This window comes from Coenobita brevimanus, chromosome 25 (assembly GCF_032717465.1).
Source record: "Coenobita brevimanus isolate Jiangsu-jjx chromosome 25, ASM3271746v2, whole genome shotgun sequence".
NCBI classification, from domain to species: Eukaryota; Metazoa; Arthropoda; class Malacostraca; order Decapoda; family Coenobitidae; genus Coenobita; species Coenobita brevimanus.
The window spans coordinates 2,595,001-2,619,919 of NC_136978.1; the positions used below are offsets into that span (position 1 = coordinate 2,595,001).

General features: G+C 40.0%; 2 protein-coding genes across 3 annotated transcripts in view; one reads left to right on the top strand and one right to left on the bottom strand.

Moving 5' to 3' along the window:
- Positions 1 to 3,027, bottom strand: part of RPA2 (Replication protein A2) — a 7,642-nt gene extending 4,615 nt beyond the window's left edge. The window contains exons 1-3 of one of the 2 annotated variants that reach the window (XM_080267784.1): positions 2,967 to 3,027; positions 872 to 963; positions 463 to 549 (exon numbers count right to left, since the gene is read on the bottom strand). In XM_080267784.1, the coding sequence (XP_080123910.1) occupies positions 463 to 549; positions 872 to 922 (138 nt within the window). In that variant the 5' untranslated portion in view covers positions 923 to 963; positions 2,967 to 3,027. Of the gene's footprint in view, positions 1 to 462; positions 550 to 871; positions 964 to 2,261; positions 2,335 to 2,966 lie in introns of those variants that run through there. The other variant, XM_080267783.1, reaches the window with a different exon arrangement.
- A 224-nt stretch (positions 3,028 to 3,251) lies between these two features.
- Positions 3,252 to 24,831, top strand: LOC145393742 (protein phosphatase 1 regulatory subunit 21-like). Its single transcript, XM_080267785.1, has 18 exons — positions 3,252 to 3,353; positions 6,722 to 6,790; positions 7,173 to 7,298; positions 8,180 to 8,263; positions 10,531 to 10,689; positions 11,087 to 11,309; positions 11,853 to 12,043; positions 14,111 to 14,301; positions 15,663 to 15,790; positions 16,375 to 16,467; positions 17,341 to 17,468; positions 18,392 to 18,520; positions 18,771 to 18,965; positions 20,105 to 20,218; positions 20,657 to 20,794; positions 22,132 to 22,253; positions 22,801 to 22,906; positions 24,811 to 24,831. Exons 1-18 carry the CDS (start codon positions 3,297 to 3,299, stop codon positions 24,829 to 24,831), a joined length of 2,274 nt encoding a protein of 757 aa, XP_080123911.1. The 5' UTR covers positions 3,252 to 3,296.
- Positions 24,832 to 24,919: the final 88 nt, after the last annotated feature.

Below are 24,919 nucleotides of genomic sequence, written 5' to 3' on the forward strand. Positions count from 1 at the left end.
GTATCTCTATTTACATCAGTAAAAGATAGTGGCTACGTGAGAATTCATATATTCAACATCCACGTCAGTTCTGGTTTATTATACATGGCCAACACTTAGCAATTCAAAATTTTGTTTCTCACCAATCTTAAGAGGTAATCTTACCCTCTTTCCCCACCTAGGAATGGTGTGAGGTAGGGTATAGAAAGCAAGGAATGAGACAGCACAGCAGGGAGAGCTATCAAGATCGTGCCCAGTGAAATAGGTCACACTCCTTCACTCATGTACTACTGACAGAATGTTTTACAGTATTTCTAGTATATACTGTATTTTAATAATTGAAAAATACAACAAAGAAAATTATCCGAGTAATAAATCCAATGGAGACATCATAAAAACTAGAAAAGATCTCTTATGAAAACAGCCACAGAACTGAAAACGGAAAAGAGTGGAGTACTGTGGCATAATGTCATGCTGCCTTACATCTGTGCCTGACACCTGCAGTCCACTGTCCCCACATTCCCATATGCTCCTCAGGGTCATCGGTACCAGGTTTTGTATTCTGCGCCCCTGGAAATAATAATGGTCATCAGGATACATAGGTTAGAACTCAGTAACAAAATGATTTTGGCAAAGCAGAGCTTGAGAATGGAGATGCTTCCAAGACAACTCCACACACTCACTGTTGCACAGCAACAACAAACGAGCTAAGAGACCTGAACCAGACTCAGTTCCTTAAAAGATTAAAAACTGTGCAAACCATTAATTTCTTTCTTTTCCTTTTGTAATCTAAACCACTTCACTATGATGACATTGTAGCTATCTTAGTTTATTCCTACCTCCAAACAGACAACACGTATGGTACAAGAGCTCTTCACAGTATGGTACTCACCCTGGTCTGTTCTTTTGTTGCAGGTGAGTCAAACTGGGAATTAGGAGCCATAAATCCCCCATCTCCAGGGCCACCATACCCACCATCAAAATCTGTTAATACAAAAAACATTTACACTGGTAAGTACAATACCAAAACACAGCAAGTGTTGTAAGTAACCTATATTTACATTACAGAAAAGCTGCTTATTAAATTCCCTCATTGCCTATAATGTTCATATTAGAATATTCCAATTTACAGCACCAATCATATTCACAAAACTAATCCGGCACTTTCACTTTTAATAAGGGATACCTGTATGATGGGGGGAAAAAAAAAAAAAAGACTTCTATTCCTGACTCTTATCTAATGGAAAATGTCTGGCATGGCTGCCCAAACCCTGAGCAGGTTAACGGTGACAGTATTAACTTTCAGGCTCGTATGATTCAGCTGCATTCAATGATCTGGTGCTGGCAACATTAGAATCCCAAAGATGATATGATGTTGAGAAGGTTGCTACTGTATTCCAACAGTATCATCCTGTATTCATACCACACACATTCAGCCAACTGGAGGATATGGGCCACCCTCACCCCTCTCCATGTAAGTTGTTGGTTGACAGCCCACTCCATCCAACAAGAAAATTTAGGTAAGTTTTTATTGTCATGCAACCACAGAAATTCCATGGCCCAGTGTATTTCTGTGTATTCTGAATGATCTTGTCCTTGAATTGCATGACAGCTCACCAATTTTTTGCAACATTCCCTTCCATCCCATTAGTCCTGGCCAGCTTGGAATTAATTCAAACTCATCAGTGACCACACTGCTGCGATAACCGGTTGAAATTCCAACCATTGCAAGCTGTGACTGGTTGAAACTCAAAAAATCATTAATTTGTGACCAAAGCATACTGGTATTTACTATTCATGTTCTTTCTGGTAGACATGCCACAATCTTCATGGAGCTGCTTAGCATGGGCCATCCAACCACTAGTACTGAAGTTCATCTTCCTGCCATATATTTTTTAATAATAAACTACATACCCTAAATTCCAAAGTTGTATGAAACTATTGTTACACCAACCTGGTTGAGGCACGCAAGATTTATGCACTATGGTTCAGTCTCGTAAAATTCCAAATATGCATGCTTACACTGCCCATTTAGCTCAAGCATTTCCAAGTTATTAAAACCACATTATTATTATTAGTATACTCAGGTTGTATTTGCCAGAAAATACACATGATTATGCTACATAAAATTCTCTCAATATACTTAATCAAATACGCTAAAGAGTACTGGACACGCCCAGAGGAAGGTAAAGATCACTGATTGAACACCTTTGGATTAGCAAATATCCCCTCTCATGGTTTTAACACCCTGAAACTGCTACAAAACGAGGCAGTAATCTTACCTCCACCGCTGTTCCACATACTGAAAGGCGTGTGCAAGGCAAGCTAGCCGGTATAATGTAGTAAAATATAGAGTTACTCTTGGCTGTACATTACCGCCCAAACAGGATTGGGCAAGTTATGGCGGGAAACCAACCAATGACTTTGGAACTGCCGTTACCCAAACTAATAGTAACTACTAAAGCAAAGAGGAATTCTTCTGGATCTTGAAGTATACTGTATTTCAAGACACACTCACATACAAAAAAATATATATGTTTAATTAAACTTAACAAAAACTTCATTACCGTAGGTTTAGAGGATTAATGAAAATATGTAGAAGTAGCATAGAACAAAAATTCTTGTAATTGTAACTACCCAAACTTACTCATACTATTTTATAGTGTTTATACCATACCATCAGCGTTATCATCCTTTGGCTGTACATTGCATAATGTACAGCATGATAGGTTTTTAAAAATCTTTTAATGCTATAGGCTACCTTATTTGTTATTAGTCTGTTACATGCCAGCACTGGTATATTTGACACAAACAATCCATCATGCCCTTTCTCGTCATTTCACCGTGCTCTTCTCTGGTGGAATGGATGTGAGAAATAAGCATAAGCAAATATTTGCCTGGCTGAAGAAAAAAAAAAACTTTGTGGTTAAAGCAATGAACTGAGATTATCAGGAAGTAGAGTTAAAATATAATGGATTTGAACTAACAGGACGATTGACCTATTCTGAGCCGAATAAAATTGATTCTTGTAGCCTGAATAAATCGTCACGAGTGGTGTAGTTGTTTCCACCCTCACTGATCCATGATATGTCGAGTTTTTATTTAAATCATTGGGCACCGTAACTAGTAAATTATGCACAGATTTGCTCTGGTTATTATTTGAATAGGTATATATATTAATACAACCATTATGAGAACTAGTTCCTGAAAACTGGGGTGAGGGTCATTGTGGGAGGATCAGCTGGGGAGGTGTTGTTATTGTTGGGGTTGGCAAGTGTCAAGAAGAAGTGGAGATCTACTCCCCGCCTATTCGAACCATGGAGTCGCCAGACATACAGGCTAAATATCAAAAGCTTGCGGCTGAATACTCTAAGGTAAACTAAGAATACATATAATATTCAGAGTCTTTTGTTGAAATGCTTATTTATAATTTGAATGTAACATTTGTAGCCTTTACAGTGGGATAGTACTTTTCTGGGATTCCCTTCAGCCCAGACAATGCTGGCTCATTATACGGAAGAAGTTGCATTTCCAGAAATAAGCGAAAATGGCAGTGGTTCTCTGCTAAAGAATGTAGGATGTAATTATGTTTTTCAGAAAGTCAGCATTTACTCTGGCAGCTTTTGAGGAGGAGGTTTGTGCTCAAATGGTAGGGGTAGCACCAGAAAGTTTTCATCTCAATTAGTGTTTAACTTTTTTTTTTTTATATATATATATATAATTGCCTAATACATTGTTTTGTTACTTCCTTGCAATACAGCATTGGTTTCTTTTGTTTCTGATCAATTTCTAGTTTCCTCATGTAGGCTTGTGTTTTTTCTCTTGCATTGTGATATTTGTATCTTTTTAGCTACTGTGTATGCATGGGGTTAGGGGTTTATTCTAGGTGACACAGGAGGCTTCACATCATCTCTTCATTAGCAGTACAGTATATAGTATTTTGCATATTACACATTTACAGTCTCTTGTATGTTATATCATTTTAATGTTGACATAGTGATCATCAGAAGTACAATATATTAGAGGATGCTGAGGTAGATTGTGATGAAGATATTGGTAAGGAAGAGGTGTAAGAATCTCCAAACTCACTTAGAATATGACCCTGTAAGAGAGGTTGTGAAATGAATCAGGGTACTAGCAGTTGAGTGTATGATGAATAGTGCCGGTTACACTATCTCATTTGATGTTTGCAGATGATGTGTGTTCTGAATGGGGATTTGCAAATGGTGCAGTGTTCTAAGAAAACTTATGAGTGGCAGATCTGGAAGCATAGTACAGTAAAATAATAAATTATTTGTTGTTGAGAAAGAGTGAAATCCAGTGTATAATGTACCATACAAATCTATCTATATACGTAGGCTGCTTCCCCCAAAGAAAGGGGGGTAGCCGAGACATGACAACACACTCCCAATTTACTCACACACACACACAAACACACACACACACATATTTATTCGTATCTTAGCCCCAAGGGGAGAAGGGACAGATCTCCACTGCACGAGGGTCAACTGCACAGTGCAATCAGTGACATCTGCAGCAGGGCCCAACAGCAGAGCTGGTTTAATCCTGCCACATCATAATGGACCCATCCCCTTACTTGCACCCGACCTGATCAGCTGATCAGACCAAATGTGGGAGAATATCCCCTCAAGGTCACATCACCATTTAATCATTTAATTCTCTCCAGTCATAATGTACTGGTGGTAAACTGAGGCTTTAGTTTCAAGTATCTCAGTGCAGTAAGTCAGGTCAGGTCAAGCATTGATCTGCTGTTGGTACTATGTAATCCAGTACTACATGTTTCATGATCATTTGTGACGAAACTGGCAACCCCTCACATTTTACCCAGTGGAGAGCGTGACTAGATACCCAGCAGAGTGAAAAACAAGACTTGCCAAGGGCCTGATAATCATCTTAGACCAGTGGCCATCTAGTAGTATATATGTTCATTAGCTGTGTTAGGCAGTCTATTTTGGATAGCCAGGCGTTGTGTGTAAGGAACTCATGCCTCTGTACAGAGGCAAGTGGTGATTTCTCCCCAGACTGGGGAGTTTGGGAAGGGCTTGTACCCTCCTTCTGTAATTACTGTTACCACAATGAAAATTTAAAGTGGAAGAGAGACCCGGGTCAGCGTACTGGACATTGTAGTGGTCCAGAGGTCACACAACCCCACATTTTTCTCTCCAAGAAGGAGAGTATGTTTTCACCCTTGCTTGTTTATTTGTTAGTTTGTTTGTCTATTTGCAGGATTACTGAAACTCTAAAAGATACATTTGGACCAAATTTGGTGGGTAGATAGTCCATGTCCCAGGAAACAGTTTATTAAATTTTGGGACTGATCCGCATTGTATTACAGATTCTGGATTCAGAAAATGCTTTTTGTGAAACTCTAATCAGTGATGGAGAAAATCTAACCCAACATGAAGGGTGGTTTGGAAATTACATTGCCCCTCTCGGAGAGATATGCTCCACTGAGTTCCCTTGTACCGTAGTTAACCACTGGTTTAACCCCCTAATTGGGTGGGGATTCAGAACATTCTAAACATCTCAGAGGATGACTAACTGCCTTTTTTGTCAACAGAGCTGGGCTGACTAGGGATCAGCATAACTGCCCTCTGAGGTGAGGGGACCTGGCCAAAGCCAGATCAACAGCAGTAGTTATATATACTGCTGGTCTGACTGTGACAATAGTACCCATCTTAGGGATAGGGCCAATTAGTGTGGCAGTTTTTACCGCACTCATTTTTTTCTTCTGTCAAGTGGGGTTACTCCAATTGATGAATGCATATTTCCAGTGATGTTGAAACACACTAGGATTTTGAGCTTCATCTCTTGTGTTGCAATGTATGTTCCTGATGGGTGAGTGATCTTGAAGAAAAAGAGGTGTTCTACACCAGGTAGGACTCATTTGTGCGCCTAACGGGATAAGTTGTTGGTCTTGGGCGACTTCAGAGTAATTACTGGCTCTGAAAGGGAAGGCTTTGAGGCTGCTCTGCCTTACATACCTGTACCTCTGTCACTCACACTGACACTGTACCACGTATAGTTTTCCTTTTCCAACATTATGGTAGTCTGGCTTTGAGAGACTTTGTTTGTGCATTCATTGTGTTCATACCATCTCACTGTAGAGTATTTCTGTTTCATTGTAGATTTAACATTTTCACATCATTTTTGTCCACAATGAGAAAATGTATATGAAACCTGCAGTGGTTGGTGGGGACACCCACCATTCACTCAGTGTAGTGCAGTCTTCCAGTGACTCTACACTGGGTGACAAGCTTAATAGTATATTGTTTATTAACCCAGAATGCCATTTACAATTCTGGGTTGTATTCTTATAACTAAATGATGCCTGATGGTCCAGTACTCCAACCAAATGGGGCCTGCAAAGGTTAATATCCAAAAGCTGGCTAGGTTTTTTTTTTCTTCTTCTTATGCTAGGAAGAAGGAACCAAAGTCCACGAGCCCACAATAACTGCTCCTTCCAAGAGAACAAATTACAAGAGAGAGCCAAATTCACATAATGCCACTCACATGAGTGAGGATGGTCACCCTTGCTTTAATGTTAGTATTGAGTGGCCTAACCCTGAACCCCTGTGCTCCAGGTGGGGCAGAAAAGGATTGGATGATGGATGGAAAACATGCAGAACTGTTCTCTCTCTCTCTCAAGATGGTATTTGGAGTACATCAAGACTTTGTAGATATAGGCAGATGATATTGTTGACTGTTGTGTTTATTTCAGCTCCGAGCTCAGAATCAAGTACTGAAGAAAGCTGTTGTTGATGAGCAAGGCAAAACTTCAGAGCTTGTGGTAAATATTGTTTGTTGTGCATTCCAGTGCTTTTACTGTTCCGTACACATAATTAGAAGAGGAGTATTAATGAATTGGACTGTAATGGTATCAGTAATTTATGTACAAAACCAACCTTTTAAATGTTGTTTATTGGTTTCTGTTGTACAGTATTGTCATACCTATAGCTAGTTAATACAGTGAGCTATATCATTTAATGGCAAAGCGTTTCATCTTGTATAATTCAATTTGAATCGAAACTGAATTGTGTTAATATTTGTGCAGAGTATTATAATTTTATTCAGTTTGTGTGAAATATTGGTAATATTATATGTAAAGTATATCAGGCATTTAGTAAGCCTGTAATTGAATATGACTGTTATATCTTAATTACTTTAATCAGGAGCACATGAAAACCCGAGACCAGTTGTTGAGGAAGGCAGAGCAGGAGAATGATTCCCTTACATTTAGAAATCAGCAGCTTACAAAGAGACTCACATTGCTACAAGAAGATCTGGATGAAATTCAGGTGCGTCGATGCCTTGTAGCCTGTTGCTTCGTATTGTATTCATAGGGTTAAGTTTTTATACCTACCGTAATAATATATGTAGTCTGGGCTTTTTAAGTTTGCTTGTTTTGCAATATTTCAGTTAGTATGAACATGTCTTCTAAGTATTGCAGTTAGTGCAGTTGTTGGTATTTTTCTGTAAAGCTCCCTGTCACATTTCTGAGTGCTTGAATACACCTCAGTTGTGCTTTGCATGGCTCAGTTCTCACACCATCTCTTTTCAGCCTTTTCTTCCATGTCCCACCAACCCTCCTTTCTCTTTAACAGCTCTCCTCTGTGCTGACAGCTTAGTGAAAGCCTCACAGTACTCAAAAACTTAGCTTGCAGTTAACCATCTCGAACATTACGTACACTACAAAGAACACTGGATAACTAGTACACAAAACAATAATTGCCATACCAACAAAATCAGTGATCACTCTCCTCACTCCAGATAGATGTGAATGTCAAACGCACCCTCATGTCACCCTGTAATGCACTTCCTCCAGAAAACATCCCAAAATGTTAAAGTTTAATATGAATATGCATATGACTTTTTCTCAGTATACAGACAACATCAGTGCAAAGACCTCTCATAACCTGGATGCCTTGAAAATGCTAACAGGCACCATCTTTGTACACAGAATGCTAGGATGCTGCCCCCCCCCCCTCCACTTTTTTTTTTTTTTTTTTTTTTTTTTTTCCAAGAGGTAAGCTGATTGTCTCAAGACATTCAATACTGCAGTAGCCAAACCTCAAGTCCCTTCACCTCAAAAGGAATAATATGGAACTTGCTGTTGCTCTTTTTACTAATTTATTTTGCCTAAATGTTGAATTGCAGTTAATATGTATTTCTCTTTCAGTCTAAGACCAAAAGAGGACGGGGAAAACCTGATGTGGTAGATGGCAGCGTAACTGACACTGAAGTGTTCACTGAGGAACTCCAGGTAATAGTGGAAATAACTGGTACTGTAATCATAATTATCTTAACCGCAGATATTTAATATTTGATGAAATGACCCAGGTTCTTATGGCAAGTGGCTAGGGACTTTTTGGACATGTTTTCCCTGCCAGTATATTGTACTCATTACATGTCAGTGTCGTCTTGTATGGTATTAAGTTTACAGTAGAGCACCGGGTTTTGCGGCATCCAGATTGGCGAAATGTGCTTTCATGGCAGCAATCAAATATTCCGGTGATTACACATTTGCAACCCAACAACACACTTTCGTGCCCTCTGGCACCACAAGTTTCGGATTCTTGCCACATCAAGACCAGTGCCAGCACTCAGTTTCGGCCCGTTTCTTGCACATGTTCAGTGTGTCCGCAAATTGAGTGTTACACTCTCGCGTCCTTGATTAGTAATTGATGAAAGTATGTCATTTTGTGCTTCAAGTTGAGCCGGAAGTGGACCGGGTGATAGTTAAAATGGTGTAAGAAGGTGTGAACCTGTAACAGCAAGCGGTAAAGGGAAGGTCACGTGCAACTACTGCTAGGGTGTGAAAAAATGCAAATATGAAGATGAGTTTCATTCATTCATTCATTCATTGCCAGACGCCATGTATCCCAGACAGGGTGGCCAAGGGCTTAGAGTTAATTGTTTTACAGGGAGGGGCACTAATCCTCCACCAACCCCACTTGACGTAGGAATGCCAACAGCATCTGGTGTTCCCAGGCGGTCACCCATCCAAGTACTAACCAGACCCAACGTTGCTTTAAAAAATAAAATTGTGGCAGATACCCCCTAGCATCAAATCCATTAAGCCCTTCGCTCTGGTCTTTCCGGTGTGTGTTATGTTTGAAAGGAGGAATTGTTTGTGTTACACTTGTAAGTATTATTGCCAATACGTACTGTTTTTAAGTTTACAGTATTTTATGATGTTTTTATGTTTTATTTGTGGTAGGTTGGGGCACTTACCATCCACTCACTTGATGTAGTGCTGCTCTCAGGTATCTGCCCTTGCCTCTCCTCCATCCTTCTTTCCTTTGATCCTCTTCTATCTTTCTTTCCTCCATTCTTTCCTCGTCCTTCTGCCTACGTGTGACTTTATGCTCCCTCTTCTGTCTTTCCATCATTCTTTCTTCTTCCTTCTGCCAGTGGGTGACTCTACACTGGGTGACAAGCCAAATGGTTTCCTGTACTCCAGGAAACCATTTACTACGCTGGTTGGTAACCATATAACCAATTTTTGGCGCCTGGTGGTTTAGTGGGTAATTACGGTGCTCCAATCGGATTGAGCCGTTGAAGGTTTATATCTAAGGGATGGTTGGGGTTTATTGCTCATGTAATGCCACTGGGATGAGTGAGGCTGGTCAATGTTATCTTAAATGTTAGGACCAACTTGCCTAGTCCTGGCCTACTATGCTTCTCACAGGGCAACGTAGGATTGGATGATGGATGGATTTTATGTTTTATTGTTAATGTTACTTGTGATTTAATGTGTTAATAGCAACATTTCAGGTAACTTTAGGATGTATTTGAAGTAGGAAACACACTAGAGGAGTGAGTTTTCTTATGGGCCCAGTTCCTAATAGCTTACTTCCATATGGTTAATGCCCCAACTGTGGCAGAGTCAACTTTGGTGGCACTTTTCACAGTCCCTATTAGGTGCACAACCTGGTGCCCTACTATATATTAATTTATATAAATAGCATACAAGTAAATGGAAATATGTAATATTTTAAAAAAAATTGCTAAGGAATAGGTGTTGTGAAGCCTCTTGTGCTACTTGTCTCACAGGTGATGCCGAGCTGTGTTGGTAGCATAGCTTATATGGTGGAGGTTAGAATACTGTACAAGGGCTGGAATAATGAGTACTTAGATACATTACCAGTATCACTCTGTACAAGTTATTCTATCTTTTAGTGAACTGGAAGAAGGATTAGCTCTTCAGATATGAGAGTAAGGTAAATATTAACACATATTGAAAGATTGCATTTACTTTAATGTGTAACGATTTTAACTTTTTTTATGTGATTATAACTACACCCATGGCACACCTACTTACTATTGTAGAGCCTGGTTTAAACATGTTGTTATACCCAAGGCATGGCCTATTGAAGTGCTTATTGCATCCAAGTTGTACGACATATAAGGTACCGGTAGCTCTGTTTTCTTTTACTAAATACAATAGGCTATATCATTTCCCTTAAAATGAACCAAGAATCTCGTACCTCTTTCAGTAATTCTTTATGTATTTATATTTCTTTTCAGTCAAAAATTCAAGAAAATGCTAGATTGCAATCGGAACTGGCCGAGATTGAGACCACATATCGGAAACGTGTGTCTGACTTGGAAGCACAGCTGGAGGCTGAAAGGAGGGAGTTGCAGAAATTCAAGGAAATGTTTCAAGTTAGAGAGCGATCTGCAAATGTAAGTCAAACAAATGGGGGGAGAGGGAGAGAGAAAGATGAATTAAATTGTTTTGAGATAGGAAGAATGAAAATACTGTTCAAATGATATACAGGGGGTAAATGTTGATGTGATGTGTTAAAAGTCATTTGTGGTAAATTATACAACTAATCTCCCTAGTTCAAAAAGTCTCCTTCATACTGAATAAAGTAGCAAGAATGATATAAAAGTACAGATTGAAGACAATATGATGTTCAGTGTTCAAGGTAAAATGTCACAGCTGATGATGATGATGATGATGACAACAGTGATATGGTGGCTAATGATGTCTGATGTTCAGGGTAAAGTAGAGGTACTGTTGATAATATAAAAGATGATGATGGTGATGATGATGATGACGATGATGATCGATGTTCAGGACAAAGTGGAGCAGTTGGAGAATGAGCGTGTGAGGCAGGAGGTGGTGGCACAGCAGCGTGAGGGGCAGCTGCGGGCTCTCAAGGAACAGATCTCAAGCCTCCAGGAACAACTTAACAACTCCCCTGCAGCATCCACGACACCCCAATCCACACCTGCCCCATCTGTTCCCACTCAACGTCCACCAGACACAAGGTCTCTTCCGCTCCACATACACACTTCACGTATGTTGACTCGCTTTTTTAATGGTGAACTTTACTATGTCAGTAATAGAATAGGGAATACGCTTATTTAGAAGTACCATGTGGTATTTTTAGTTGTAGCCTCAGGTTCATCTGAACTGTGAGCTTTGTGAACTGCAGGCTGGTTACCCTTCTGCTGCAGTCCATTGTCTTCGTTTTGGTGATAGGAAGGGAGTTGAGAGACATTTGTTTAACTTGCTTCTGCCAGAATATATCAGTGCCACTGTATGAAGACATCCCTCTCCTGCAAATAAAAATGAAAACTAGGATTTGGATTTATTTTTATTGGAGCCAAGTGAGATTGACTAAGGATTTCAGGGGCTTAAATGGTGTGTGGATGAATGTTTGTGCCTTCATGCTCCTGATTGTATTTCATGCCTCTCAACCCTTGTTTTGTCAATCCTGCCTCACCTGCATGATGATGGTGGTGGCGGTGATCCATTTTTCAGCCTGTGAAGACTGTAGGTGTATATACAGCTACAGCACTCTCTCCCTTGTAGTGATTTTTTTCTCTTTCTTTTTCAGATTCATCTTCCAGCAATCTTAGTATTCCTATGCAGAATGGTCGAGACAGATCCCCTGCTGTCACTGCCAGAAACTTGATAAACTCTTTTGATGTTCTGATTCAGGAGTTATCAGAAAACTTTGCCAAGTTTCTCTGCTCATATAGCACTAGGGTCAAGCTATGCCACCAAGAAACAGAGGTACAGCAGAAGGTAAGTTTAGTGTCAAGATTTTATTAGGTTCCAGTATTTTCCACTTTGAATACTTTGCTTAAATTTTCCTGCAGTCAGATTGTTTGTGTAATGCAAATACAGTAATTCATTATATATATATATATATATATATATATATATATATATATATATATATACATACATACATCCATCATCCAATCCTAAGTTGCCCCACGAGGAGCGTAGGAGCCCAGGGCTAGGCAGTTGGTTCTGACATTTAAGATGAGAGTAACCAGCCTCACTCATCCCTGAGTGGCATCACCTGAGCAATAAACCCCAACCACTCATCCATCCATCCATCATCCAGTCCTACATTGCCCCATGAGGAACATAGGAGCCTGGGGCTAGGCAGTTGGTCCTGACATTTAAGATGGGAGTGACCAGCCTCACTCATCATTGAGTGGCATTACATGAGCAGTAAACCCCAACCACCCCTTGGATATAAACCTTCACCAGCTCAATCTGATTGGAGCACAGTAATTATCCATTAAACCACCAGGTGCCAAAATTTAGTTATATGGTTACCACCCGGCATAGTAAATGATTTCCTGTGTACAGGAAACCATTTGGCTTGTCACTCAGTGTGGAGTCATCCATAGACTGAAGGAAAGAAAGACAGAAGAGGAAGGAAGGAAGAGAGGAAAGGGCAGTCACCCACAAGCAGCACTACATCGAGTGAGTGGATGGTGAGCACCCCCACCTACCACTGTAAAACAGGTTAATTTCACCACGGCGCCAGTAGTTCTAGTTCAAAGGCCCATAGCTCCCACACTACTGCGTGGATTCAGCTTCTGTTGGACGTAGGTTTTTGTGGAATGCTGACCCAACAAAGTCACATGAAGTTTTGATCTGTTGTGCCAAAAACTGGCATTGGAGAAATTAATTTGTTTACCAAAAATTTTCAGCATTTATTGCATCAAGTAAAAAAAAAAAAAAAAAATCAATTTACCCATTATTTATGTGTTTCAGGTTAAAAGTGGTTCAGAACTGCTAGCATTGTTCACACACACACACACACACACAAAACAAAACAAAATAGTACCCTGCCATGCACACGTGCCATTGGAGTCCCCCTGACCAGCTTACTAACCATGAAACAATTGGTGAAACAATGACGGATGTCATCGATGTAAAGTTCTCCCAGTACATGGCATAGGCCCTACTGTATGGCAGCATGGGCCACTTAAACCTTGTTATTATCAATTGTATATGATGTGCAGTATGGTGTTATAACAAAAATAAAAATAAATATTATAACAATGTTAAAAATAAATATTATAATAGTAATAACAACAATTAGGTCACGGTTAAATTATCCTGTCGGGTGGGGTAACTTCACCGGAAGACACTTTTCTATTTTAAAAAAAAAAAAAAAATCTGTGGCATGGGCCAAAAATTTCATTTTACAGGAACAATTACATGTATCTTTAGCAGAAAGGCTGAATGTATAGATAAAGCAATAAAAATGTCAATATTCCATATTTGGCGGTTTGTATTTAGCAAAAACCACTGTTCATGACAAAAGTTACCCCGTTTTACCATATATATATTTTTTTTTACTGTAAATGGGATAATAGTTCGTAATGTCAGATCTATGGACTTAGGTTTATAGTGTCCTTGTTTCTCTCTCAGTGGACTTGCCCAAGATAGATAATCTTCAGAATTAATGAAGAATTATTATATACAGTCAGTCACATCCAAGATAAATATTCTTAGGTTAATGAAGAATTTTTACATACCGTTAGTCATGTTCAGGATAGATAGTCTCTGGAATCAGTGAAGAATTATTACACTCAGTTGATCCTCACTTAAAAAGCTAAATGTATGGAGTGTAATGCTAATTTAAGTGGCACAGCTGTGGAGCATGTTTCTGGGTTGATTGAGGGAATACAAGCTCAATAAATTTTTTTTTTTACTTCATAGCAACTTTATATTGAAATACCAGCAACATGGAACTTTCTGAGGAGTTTGATAATAAAGCAGCCCTTAAGTGAAACAACTTTCATTGAGAACTACAGTATTTTATTTATTTTTTTTCCCTCTCAGCTTATAGAACACCTAAAGTCAGCTGCATCCCCATGGCACAGCCTGTCCTCCTCATATCACCAGCTGGCTGAGCGTATGTCAAGGGAAATGTGTGTAACTCTGGAGACTATGACTGGGTTGTCACAAGTGAGTCAGCATGTCACCGCCTGTGGAGCCAGTCTTCGTAAAGCACTGCCACTTGTTGTCCACTGGTTGGTTGATGCAATATACTTGTTCTGGTACTTTCTGTTGTATACTGTACATAATTTCATAGCTACTGTATTTATAGTCCTAGCTGTTTAATCCCCCCCCCCCCCAAGGGGGAGTGATTGATGTCAGAAAGGGCATCTGGTTGCTAAATGCAACACACACCAACAAAAGACCTCAGAATAGGGATAATACTTTTGCCCCACAGAAAGGAGATTATGATGTCAAACTGCAATACCATTTCTTTCATGTTGCAATTCACGTTTATAGAAAGATCCCTGTTTGGATGATATATATACATGTATATATATATATATCGTTTCATTTTTAAAGGCTCCAACATGCTTGCATGTGTCGGCCTTGGTCACCTAATGGCGGCTCTCCACGCTGCACAATCCACTGCAGCCTCCCTATTCAGTCCCTTAACCCTGAGGTCACACTTAACGACCTCGTCCCATGTCTTTCTCGGTCTACCCCTTATAACCCTACCCCCAATATTAACACTTCTCACCTTCCTCACCCAATTATCATCCCCCATCCTCTCCACATGTCCAAACCATCTCAATCTACCTCTCCTTATCACAACACCATACACTCCAGTCCCATCCTACCTCTCAACTCTTCCATCATAAACCCAGCCCCTCCAGGCCCTGGACGCAGGGACGCACTGCATATCCACCTAATCATTGTCATTTCTGTACGTCTGAGCCGGCGAATATCTTCCTCCTTCACTGCCCAGGTCTCACTACCATACAGCATTACATTCCTAACACATGCTGCATACAAAGACCCCTTAGCATGTAGGGAGAGTCCTCTCAATGTCAGGAGAGGCAAGAGCTCCCTGAACTTCTCCAACCACTTTTCACCCTAGCCACAGAGCTAGCTCCAGCCCCACCTCCAGCACGCAACATGTCTCCCAAATAACAAAACTCTTCCACACGCTCAAGAGATTCACCAGCAAGTTCAATCCTTTCACGTCTGACAATCTCCACCTAATCACCCGGACATGCCGTACACATAAAATCAGCATTATCTCGCAGTCTACCTCTGATACCACTACATCTCTTATGCACCCATTTATCACACACACCGCACAAGATGGAATTACTTCCCACGCCCTTGTGGCAAACTGCACATGGCCACTCTCCCTCATCTTTGACAGTACTGCCACCAACCCTAGATATCATCACTTTTGTTTTATCTGCATTTACCCTTAAACTCTTGTGCCCCATACCATCTCTCCACTTCCTAAACCTTTCCTCTGCCTCTCTTTTGTTCTCTGCAATCAACACCAGTGTATGTATATATATATATATATATATATATATATATAATTTTTAATATTTTTTGCCTATATTTGTGTCAGGGTGTGTGAAGGCAGTGGAGGGGAGGTGTCTGGATGTCGGGCAGGAGCAGCATGGAGTGCAGCATTCAGCAGATTGGTATCATCTTGGGGATCCCTCGCTCCATACGTAGCCACCCTCGCTAGCCAGAGTGGGTCACCTGCACAGAACTGCCTCACCGTACATGCTGTTGCCTATATCTATCTGTCTTGGCTATTTATCTGTATTCTTCAGTATAAAAGTATCTGATTTAGCATTCCACCTCCCTCATTGTATGTACATTTTTCTGTTTGCATTTTCTTATTTATTTATTATTATTAATTTATTTAATTTTTTTATTAATATGATGATTATTTATTATTATTATTATTAGTTTTTTTTTTGTCCAAAACCATCTGATTTAGCATTCTATCTCCTTCATTTCTTTGTACTTATATTTACCTTTTTCCTTTCCCTTTCTTTTTTTTCACTGTCTTTAAGATCTGCATCATAATGTCTTTGCCAGTTTACAGTATTGTCTTTCCTAATATCCTGTCCTCTCTCAGGTATATAATCTTGAATTATTAACCTTGTCAGAGACTGTTGTCACAATCAGGAGTTCATCATCATTCTCATGCCATCATTGTGTTGTGCTTTGCATGTTTTTCTTTCCTCTCTGAACATCGTTGAGTACTTTTCCTTGTCATACTGATTTGTGTAGCTTTGACCATTGTACTGATGATGGTGTTTGAACAGGTGTGCCAGGATCATCTTTGCCTTCCAGCGCCCAGGGCCGCATCATTGCCATGCTTGGCGACCGCCTTACCAACTTTCATGCTGCTCTAAAAGGTAACATCCAGCAATCCCTATATTTTAATGACATAATAATGACTAATGATCTGAGCACTTTAATGTCAGTTGTGCAGATAAATTTTTAGAAAAGTGGTTATCAGTACAGGTAACCCCTGTGATTTACAGGCCCGCCTTTCACAGCCCCGCAGATTTGCGAGTTTATCCCTCATGAAAAAAATTTCACAGATTGGAATCTGTGGGGTAGCATCAGTTTTGATTCGCAGCATTGGTCTCTTTCTGCACATTCCTGCTTGCCCAGTCGGGGGAAGTCACCAGCTACATAATTTATCCTCATGTCATATAAACATACCCATTAAAAACTTATTACAGTTTTGTATACAGTAGTTCAGTATATATTTGTGATATTTTGTGCTGTTTTTAGGTCCCAGAAATGGTTTTTAGGTCTTTGTGCACACTGCCGTGGGAGTCTGTGGCAGTCATCAGCAACAAAATTACTGTAAATTCTTATAACCATACCCATTAACAAATTCTTTATTATCAATTAAAGTATTGTATACAGTAGCACACTATATGTTTGTGATGTTTTATGCTGGTTTTAGGTCCCCAATATGGTTTTTAGGGGCTTAGAGGGGTAATTTGATACTTTAAGGGCATTTTTTGGGTGGAGCATCCTAAATTCGCAGATCCCCCATTCGTGGGGATCTGTTTCCCCTAGCCCCCATGAATATGGAGGGAGACCTGTATTAGAATAGTGTTATTAGTTCATTTTTCTAATAGGTATGGCAGGTATCTGATTGTGTACCATTTTATTGTCACCTGTTTCAAAACCGACTGTTACTCTTATGTGGAATGATTTTTATCTGTACAGTATTGTTTTGTATTCATGCTAATATTTTTATTTAATTTCAGAGGCATCAGCTTCATATGAAAAGAAAGCATCAAGTGAAGTGGACCATCCCTCTACTTCAGGGGAGACTAGAGCTGCAAATGAAGAAATTTTAAGTGTACTTACTACACTGTCAACCATAACTGGCAAGGTATACTGACAGTTGTAGAATACACTTTAACATAAGTTTGATTGACAGGAGGTGACTAGAGTATTTCTGTAATGTTATGCCAGCAAGAGAAGTAGACTGGTCATCTAGCCTTACAAACTGGACTGGGATAGCCTGGCATTGAGGTCCCTACACCTAAGATGGGGTAGTTTTTTTCTTTCTTTCTTTTTACACTTTGCTGAAAGTAATAATGTAATAAAATTAAGCACCTCATATGTATGTATTGTTAAGGCCAGCTTGCATATGGGCAGGCAGCTCTCCTATACACCTTCAGGTTATGTTTTACAGACTGTATAGGCCAGTTGATCAGTAGGCCTGAGAAACACCACCTCATCTCAGAAATGACCTGCCTCCACCCTGTGCATTAGCAGCCCCCTCGTGCATGGCATAAGTAGTCACTATCACCATCTTTTTGATCCTTATGCCTACCTAAAGTTAGGGTGAGGTAGGATCTAGAATTTAGAATAGTGAAGGTACAAAAGTAAAAGAACTTTCAGCAGTATGGTTATGTGGTAGGTGGGATCACTCATTATACATGCAGTGTAGTGCCACCTTCAGGTGACTGTACACAGAGTAACAAGCCAAATTCTTTCCTGTAGCTCAGAAAACCATTTACATTACTCCATTGGTTGTTAATCATATAACCAGCAAGTAGATGCATGGTGTTCTAGTGGATTACAACAGTACAACCAGATATAGGCCATGAAAGTGTGAGTGCAAGGGGTTGTTTGGGATTTGTTGCTTGCCCAGTGCCATTCAGGATCATTATTGGTAACTGTTGAGGATGAGCAGCCTGCCCCCAAGCCCTTGTGCTTCTGATGGGACTTGTTTTATTGCCTTGATGATGATATTTAAGTTTTTTAAATATACACTAAGAGTTACTCAAGGATTCTGTGGTATTTCAGATATCTGGAGTTTTCAAGGATGAGGTGGTTGGACTATGGAATAAAGGTGGGTCAACCCCCACAACCCCCTCCTCACCCTACACAAGTGCTTCATCAGCCACTAAGGCACCTGCCAGCTTGGTCACACAGGTTAATTGTCATCATTATTGTCTCCAGTCTTTGATGTCATCATTATTATATTCACTGTCACCATCATCATCATATCATTGCATATATGCCATGAAATTTATATGGTAATTCAGTGTAAAATTAAATTAAAAGAATATACCGGTGTCCTGCTTTCATATACAGTATAGTACTTGTCTGACTCCTTCTTAAGGTCGTGTGTCTGGAGTCTGGTAATATTTCAGAAACACTGTACTTGTGCCTGTATTTTCAGGTTGAGTCTAGTGGTGCTATGTATGAAGGGGGAGGAGTAAGTCCTTGCGACAGCACCCCACCAGGTGATACAGAAGCCTCACTCATGAAACAGTTGGCTTTGTCCTCTTCTAAAATCAGTCAGCTGGAGGCAGAAAGGGAACATTGGAGGCTAGAACATCAGCTGCTACAGTGTAAGCATCAGAAAGAAGCAAAGGTGAGGTTTTATTTTTGGATGATATTACTGTGTCTGTTTGGTAATATACCGGTACTCAGTTCACTTTAACTAGGTGAAAATTTTCCATCTCTCCATCGTGAATGCTAAACTGTAACAAGAGATTAGAATATGATGGTAATCATGATGAGGTGTTGTGGAAAGGATGTAGAGCTGTAGCATTGCTGTTTTGTCCCTGAGCAACATGAAATAAATTGCAAAAGGGTGAAAATCTGAATGAAGTTAAGGTGAAATAAGTATAGGTGACTAATATTTGTTGTGTATTTGTAGAAAATTATTATGGTGCTGGAATAATAAAATTATGATTATGTTGACAGTAGACTGGAGAGCCCCTTACAAAACAAATTTATGGAATGGATAATCAGTTATTTTGGTCTACTCTTTTATCTTTTCAGTGAGATGATGCATAATTGATTTTATCAAGCTACCACTAGATGATTTCAGCCAAGCTTGAAAGGAGTTCTAATAAAGAGAGGGTTACTGAAGGCCATAACTTGACTTCAAAAAGTCTGTGCTGAGCTGAAAAAAACTGTCTGGAGATAGCAAGAAAATAATGCTGAATTGAAAGTGTTAGGTGGTAGGTGGGGGCACTCACCATCCACTCACTCGATGAAGTGCTGCTCTCGCGTGTCTGCTCTTTCCTCTTCTCCTTCCTTCTTTCCTTCCTTCCTCTTCTGTCCTTTATTACTTCATTCTTTCCACGTCCTGCCTACAGGTGACTTTACACTCTCACTTCTGTCCTTTTTTCCTTCATTTTTTCCTCTTCCTTCTGCCTATGGGTGACTACACTGAGTGACAAGCCAAATGGTTTCCTGTACACCAGGAAACAATTTACTACGCCGGGTGGTAACCATATAACCAAATTATGGCGCCTGGTGGTTTAGTGGGTAATTACGGCGCTCCAGTCGGACTGAATCGGTGAAGGTTTACATCGAAGGGATGGTTGGGATTTGCTACTCATGTAATGCCACTCAGGGATGAGAGAGACTGGTCACTCTCATCTTAAATGTCTGGACCAACTTGCTTTCGCCCCGGGCTTCTACTCTCCTCATGGGGCAACGTAGGATTGGATGATGGGTGGATGAAAGTGTTAAGATTTGCTATGTTTTCATGATCTGCAGCGGGTACGTCAGTTGGAGAAGCAGCTGAAGGGTGAAACTACCTCAGTGGAGAGTGAAGGAGAACATACTCACATCAAGGACCATTCTGGCTCTGTTGCGTCCACCACATCAGTAGTAAGTGTTTTCAGTCCAAGTTGGGTCGAAACTGTCATATCTTCCTCATAAACATGTTTGTTTAAGGGTATAATTTCAATAAGTGTTTAGCTTTTCTGTGAAGAAAACTGCCAGCAAATAATAACAAAGGAGTTCATCAGTACGTGTAAGTTTGTGGTTCAGTTTAAAAGTTTATACATACTTGCATAAGTGTTTATTATTATTATTAATATTATTTTTATTTTATATTATTATTATTATTATTATTATTTTTATTTTTTATTATTATTATTATTATTTTATTTTATTTATTTTTTTACTACTCAGTCAAGAACCAGAAGCATGTCTCACTTAAATATGTTTTGCATAAGTAGCATTTGTCTGTACACATCATGGACTTCAAATGAGGAGTGACTGTATCTTGTGTCCTCTAGTTGCAAAACATAAAATAACTTACAGGTTGGGGAAGTTGAAGGCTGTGAAGGTGCATCAGACGAGAGAGAGAAGGACATACGCAACTATTTCACCAGTCGTTGCTCCCATCTCTATATGCAGCTCACCTCAGCTACCAGTCAGGCAGCTCTTTATCAGAATGAGGTATTATTATGAAGTCGCTAATAGATTTGCCGGTAACTATGTACTTCTTTCACAGTACTGTACCACATACCAGAATTTATAATGACTGGTTCTTTCCTTTCAGACACTGATAATTTAACACCGCCCTCCCCTTTTTAACAAACAAATAAAATGGTCATATAGGGATACATAGGCTTTTAAGTGGATTTAGTATTGTTGGATGTAGGTTAACCATTTCACCAACCCCATGTATTTTTTATTTTGTTCTTGCCATCTCGAGATCACAGAAGGCTCAGATACATGCTATGTAACATGATGAATTGGAGATTATCTTTTTCATATTTTCGACACCCTGTCAGAGAAGAAGTGAGTGACCATGTGTGATTTGCCACAAGGGCATGGGAAGTAATTCCATCTTGTGTAGTGTCTGTGATAAGTGGGTGAACAAGAGATCTAGTGGTATCAGAGGTAGACTGCGAGATAATGCTGACTTCACGTGTGTGGTGTGTCAGGGAGAGCAGGTGGAGATTGTCAGGCTTGAAAGGATTGAAATTGCTAGGGAGTCTCTTGAGTGTGTGGCAGAGTTGTGTTATTTGGGAGACATGTTATGTGCTGGAGGTGGGGCTAGAGGGAGGAGTGGTTGGAAGAATTTCAGGGAGCTGTTGCCTCTCCTGACATTGAGAGAGCTTTCCCTTCATGCTCAGAGATCGTTGTATGCAGCATGTGTTAAGAGTGTAATGTTGTATGGTAGTGAGACTTGTGCAGTAAAGGAAGAGGATATTCACAGGCTTAAATGTACAGAAATGACAATGATTAGGTGGATGTGTAGCTTATCCCTGAGTGCAAGGCTTGGGGGGGATTAGGTTTATGATGGAAGAGTTGAGGGGTACGATGGGACTGCAGTGTATTGGTGTTGTGATGGGGAGAGGTAGATTGAAATGGTTTGGGCATGTGGAAAGGATGGGGGATAATAATTGGGTGCAGAAAGTGTGAAGTGTTAATGTTATGGGTAGGGTTGCGAGAGGTAGACCAAAAATGACCCGGGGATGAGGTCATTGAGTGTGACCTCAGGGATAAGGGATTGAATAGGGAAACTGCCAGAGATCAAGCAGCATGAAGAGCCATTAGGTGACCAAGGCCGATGCATGCAAGCGTCCCCCCCCCCCTTTTGGGGGGGGGGGGACTGTTTGAACTGGAGGGGTTAGATGTAGAATAGGGGTTATAGTCTCCAGTAGCTCCTTCAGTACTGTGGTGCTGTCCTAAGCTGAACAGGCTCATCTTGAAGTCACAAGCATGAAATAGAAGTCTATTGGATTGAAGGGGCTACCTGTAAGTGTAATGTTGTGTTGGTCTACCAGTGTGAGGCACTGATGAGGCGGCTGGCAGTCACTGAGGAGAACCGGTCTTCAAGTGAACAGGAAGTGGACAACCAGAGGGAGAAGGTCAATCAGCTCAAAGAGACGCTACAAACCACATCAAGGTGGGAATTTGAATGCAATATTATAAATAATCTTTTTGCTACCACTTCATGGCCTGTTTCCCGTCCGTTCACTCTCCTTAACTCCTTGCCTTCCACCTCCTCCTTGATATCCCTCGTTCTTTTCACTCTTGCCTATGACAGCCAGAGGGAAAAAGTCAGTCAGCTGAAGGGACACACCACAGACCACATCACTGGAATTTGAATGGAGTATTTACAGTTTGTTTTCTGCCTTCCACCTCCTCCATGGCATCTCTCCTTCCTCTTTCTTCCAGATTTTGCAAATTATAAATGAAGCCTTATGATGATGACTTTCTGTACCAGTACATGAAGTGTTCCATTATTTTATTTTCTTGATACATTGACATTACATACTGCATGGGGTGGAGTGTTGTTTTATGTAGTTTATAGTATTGTTTAGCATCTGTTTCTAGGGGTAGAGATTGGTGATGTTAGCAGTGTAACAAAGCCATAGCTCACAGTTTATCATGTAGGTGAAAGAATTATGTAACTTGAAAAAAGAATGAATAAACATTTCTTAATCTTGCAGAAATTATGAGGAGCAGATATCAACTATGTCCGAGCATTTGGCAGATTTGAATGAGAAAATTACTGCCCAGTCTGAGCTGATAGACCATTTAAAGTTTGAAGTAAAGGTATGTTTCCCATTGCATTACTTCATCATTAGTACTGTACTCATTGCACTCACTCTAATCCATTCTGTCTGATGTATTTATTTATGTAATTCTTACTGCAGTACTTTCAGAGGTTTTTATTCAACATAGGGGTAGCTTTTTTGAACTAGAGAAGTTAGATATGGCTTTCATTTTTCCCTTCACTGCAGAAGACTTCATCATCATCATCATCTAATCCTGTATTGCCCCATGAGGAGCATAGGAGCCTGGGGCTAGGCAAGTTGGTCCTGACATTTAAGATGAGAGAGACCAGTCTCACTCATCCCTGAGTGGCAATACATGAGCAATAAACCCCAACCATCCCTTGGATATAAACCTGCACATGCCCAGTCCAATTGGAGCACCATAAATACCCACTAAATCACCAGGTGCCATAATTGGGTTATATGGTTACCCCCCAGTGTACTAAATGGTTTCGTGGTGTACAGGAAACCATTTGGCATGTCACTTACGGCAGAATCATCCATAGGCAGAAGGAAGAGGAAAGAATGAAAGAAAAAAGACAAGAGGGAGTATAGAGCCACTTGTAGGCACGAGGAAGAGGAATGAATGAAGGAAAGACAGAAGAGGATGGAAGGAAAGGAGGAAGGAAGAGGAGAAAGGGCAGTCACCTGAGATCAGCACTACATCGAGCGAGTGGATGGTGAGTGCCCCCATGTACCACTTAGAAGAATAAAATCATGTGTGATCATATGATGTAGGTAAAAACTACATCATTTGAGTGCAATAGTTTTTACGAGTGTGTCCGACTTTGGGCACAGGCATCACAGCATGCTCCCAAGGCCCAGCAGTCCTCCTGCATGCCATACACCTCCATGTGTCACCACTTTGGCACTAACACCCCCCATCCACGTTGAATACATGTTTGGGCTGTTTCATACAGGACTGGTGTATTGGTATTAGCAGGAGTACTTTTACAACATGTCATCAGGTTTTTTGGTAGATCAGTAAAGTCTGCTTTTATTAAATTCAAATCCTTAAACTTTTTCCTGACCCAGCAGGGATTTGAACCTGGGTCCATTAGGACTGCAAGCCATGTCTCTACTGATTCAGCCACTGCCTCCCCCATTTAGTCCAAGGATGATATTTTTAATTTATTTTGCTAGCTAGACTGATAGGATGAAAAAGCATCTCCAATAACTCCATAATAATTTTTTTCTTATTGTTTTCTCATATTATTATTATTTTTTTTATTTATTATACTTTTGACTGGCACTGGACACTTAATATTCAGCATAGGAGATATATCTTCAGGTTGAATGAGTTAATCCCTTCAGTCCAGTGATATTTCCCACTACTTTATTGCCACTTTTTTTTTTTTTTTCTCTCTCTCTCTCTCTCTCTCTCTCTCTCTCTCTCTCTCTCCCACTAGCTTATGGAGTAGTTTTCAAAATGGAGGTTGGTATAGCTTCCATTATCCCATGATTACAGGAATGTTTTCTCAGAAGTAACAGAACTGTAGGTTGCAAGAATAAAACACAGCATCATATTGAGGAGGTTAATATTCATTTACTGGGTTACACAGAATAATATCCAGCGTTGTATTAGCCTCATCTTAAGAGGCCTTTGCCGCACACTTCACTCAAGATAAACTCAGTGAATATCATGTTCACTTGCATTGATTCACATCCCCAAGAATGGCTGCAGGATTCTGTTAATGTACTGACACCAGGGAGAAATGTTGATCACTTTCCATTACATGATATTGATTATCCTAGCTCAGTCTTGAACCCCTGTACATTACAAGGGATAATTTGGGCATAGTTTAGCTGTTGGAGATATCAGTCTTTTTAATTATCATATCATCCACATCCATATTCCCACCACAGATGTACTAACTGATTTTTTATTTTTACTATTTTCAGAATAAGAAGAGTAAGAAGTGAAGGGTAAGACCATTAAACCTCAATAATTCTTACTGTATAGTTAGGCATTAAAATATATTATGTATTTGCATTTCTTATTACGATTTTT

Bases quoted from the DNA above. Each gene is read 5' to 3' on its own strand.
- LOC145393742 (XM_080267785.1), top strand. From the start codon at position 3,297: ATGGAGTCGCCAGACATACAGGCTAAATATCAAAAGCTTGCGGCTGAA. The intron at 14,302-15,662 runs GTTGGTTGATGC...TATTTGTGTCAG, and splicing joins CTGCCACTTGTTGTCCACTG to GGTGTGTGAAGGCAGTGGAG. The intron at 18,521-18,770 runs GTTAATTGTCAT...CTGTATTTTCAG, and splicing joins CTGCCAGCTTGGTCACACAG to GTTGAGTCTAGTGGTGCTAT.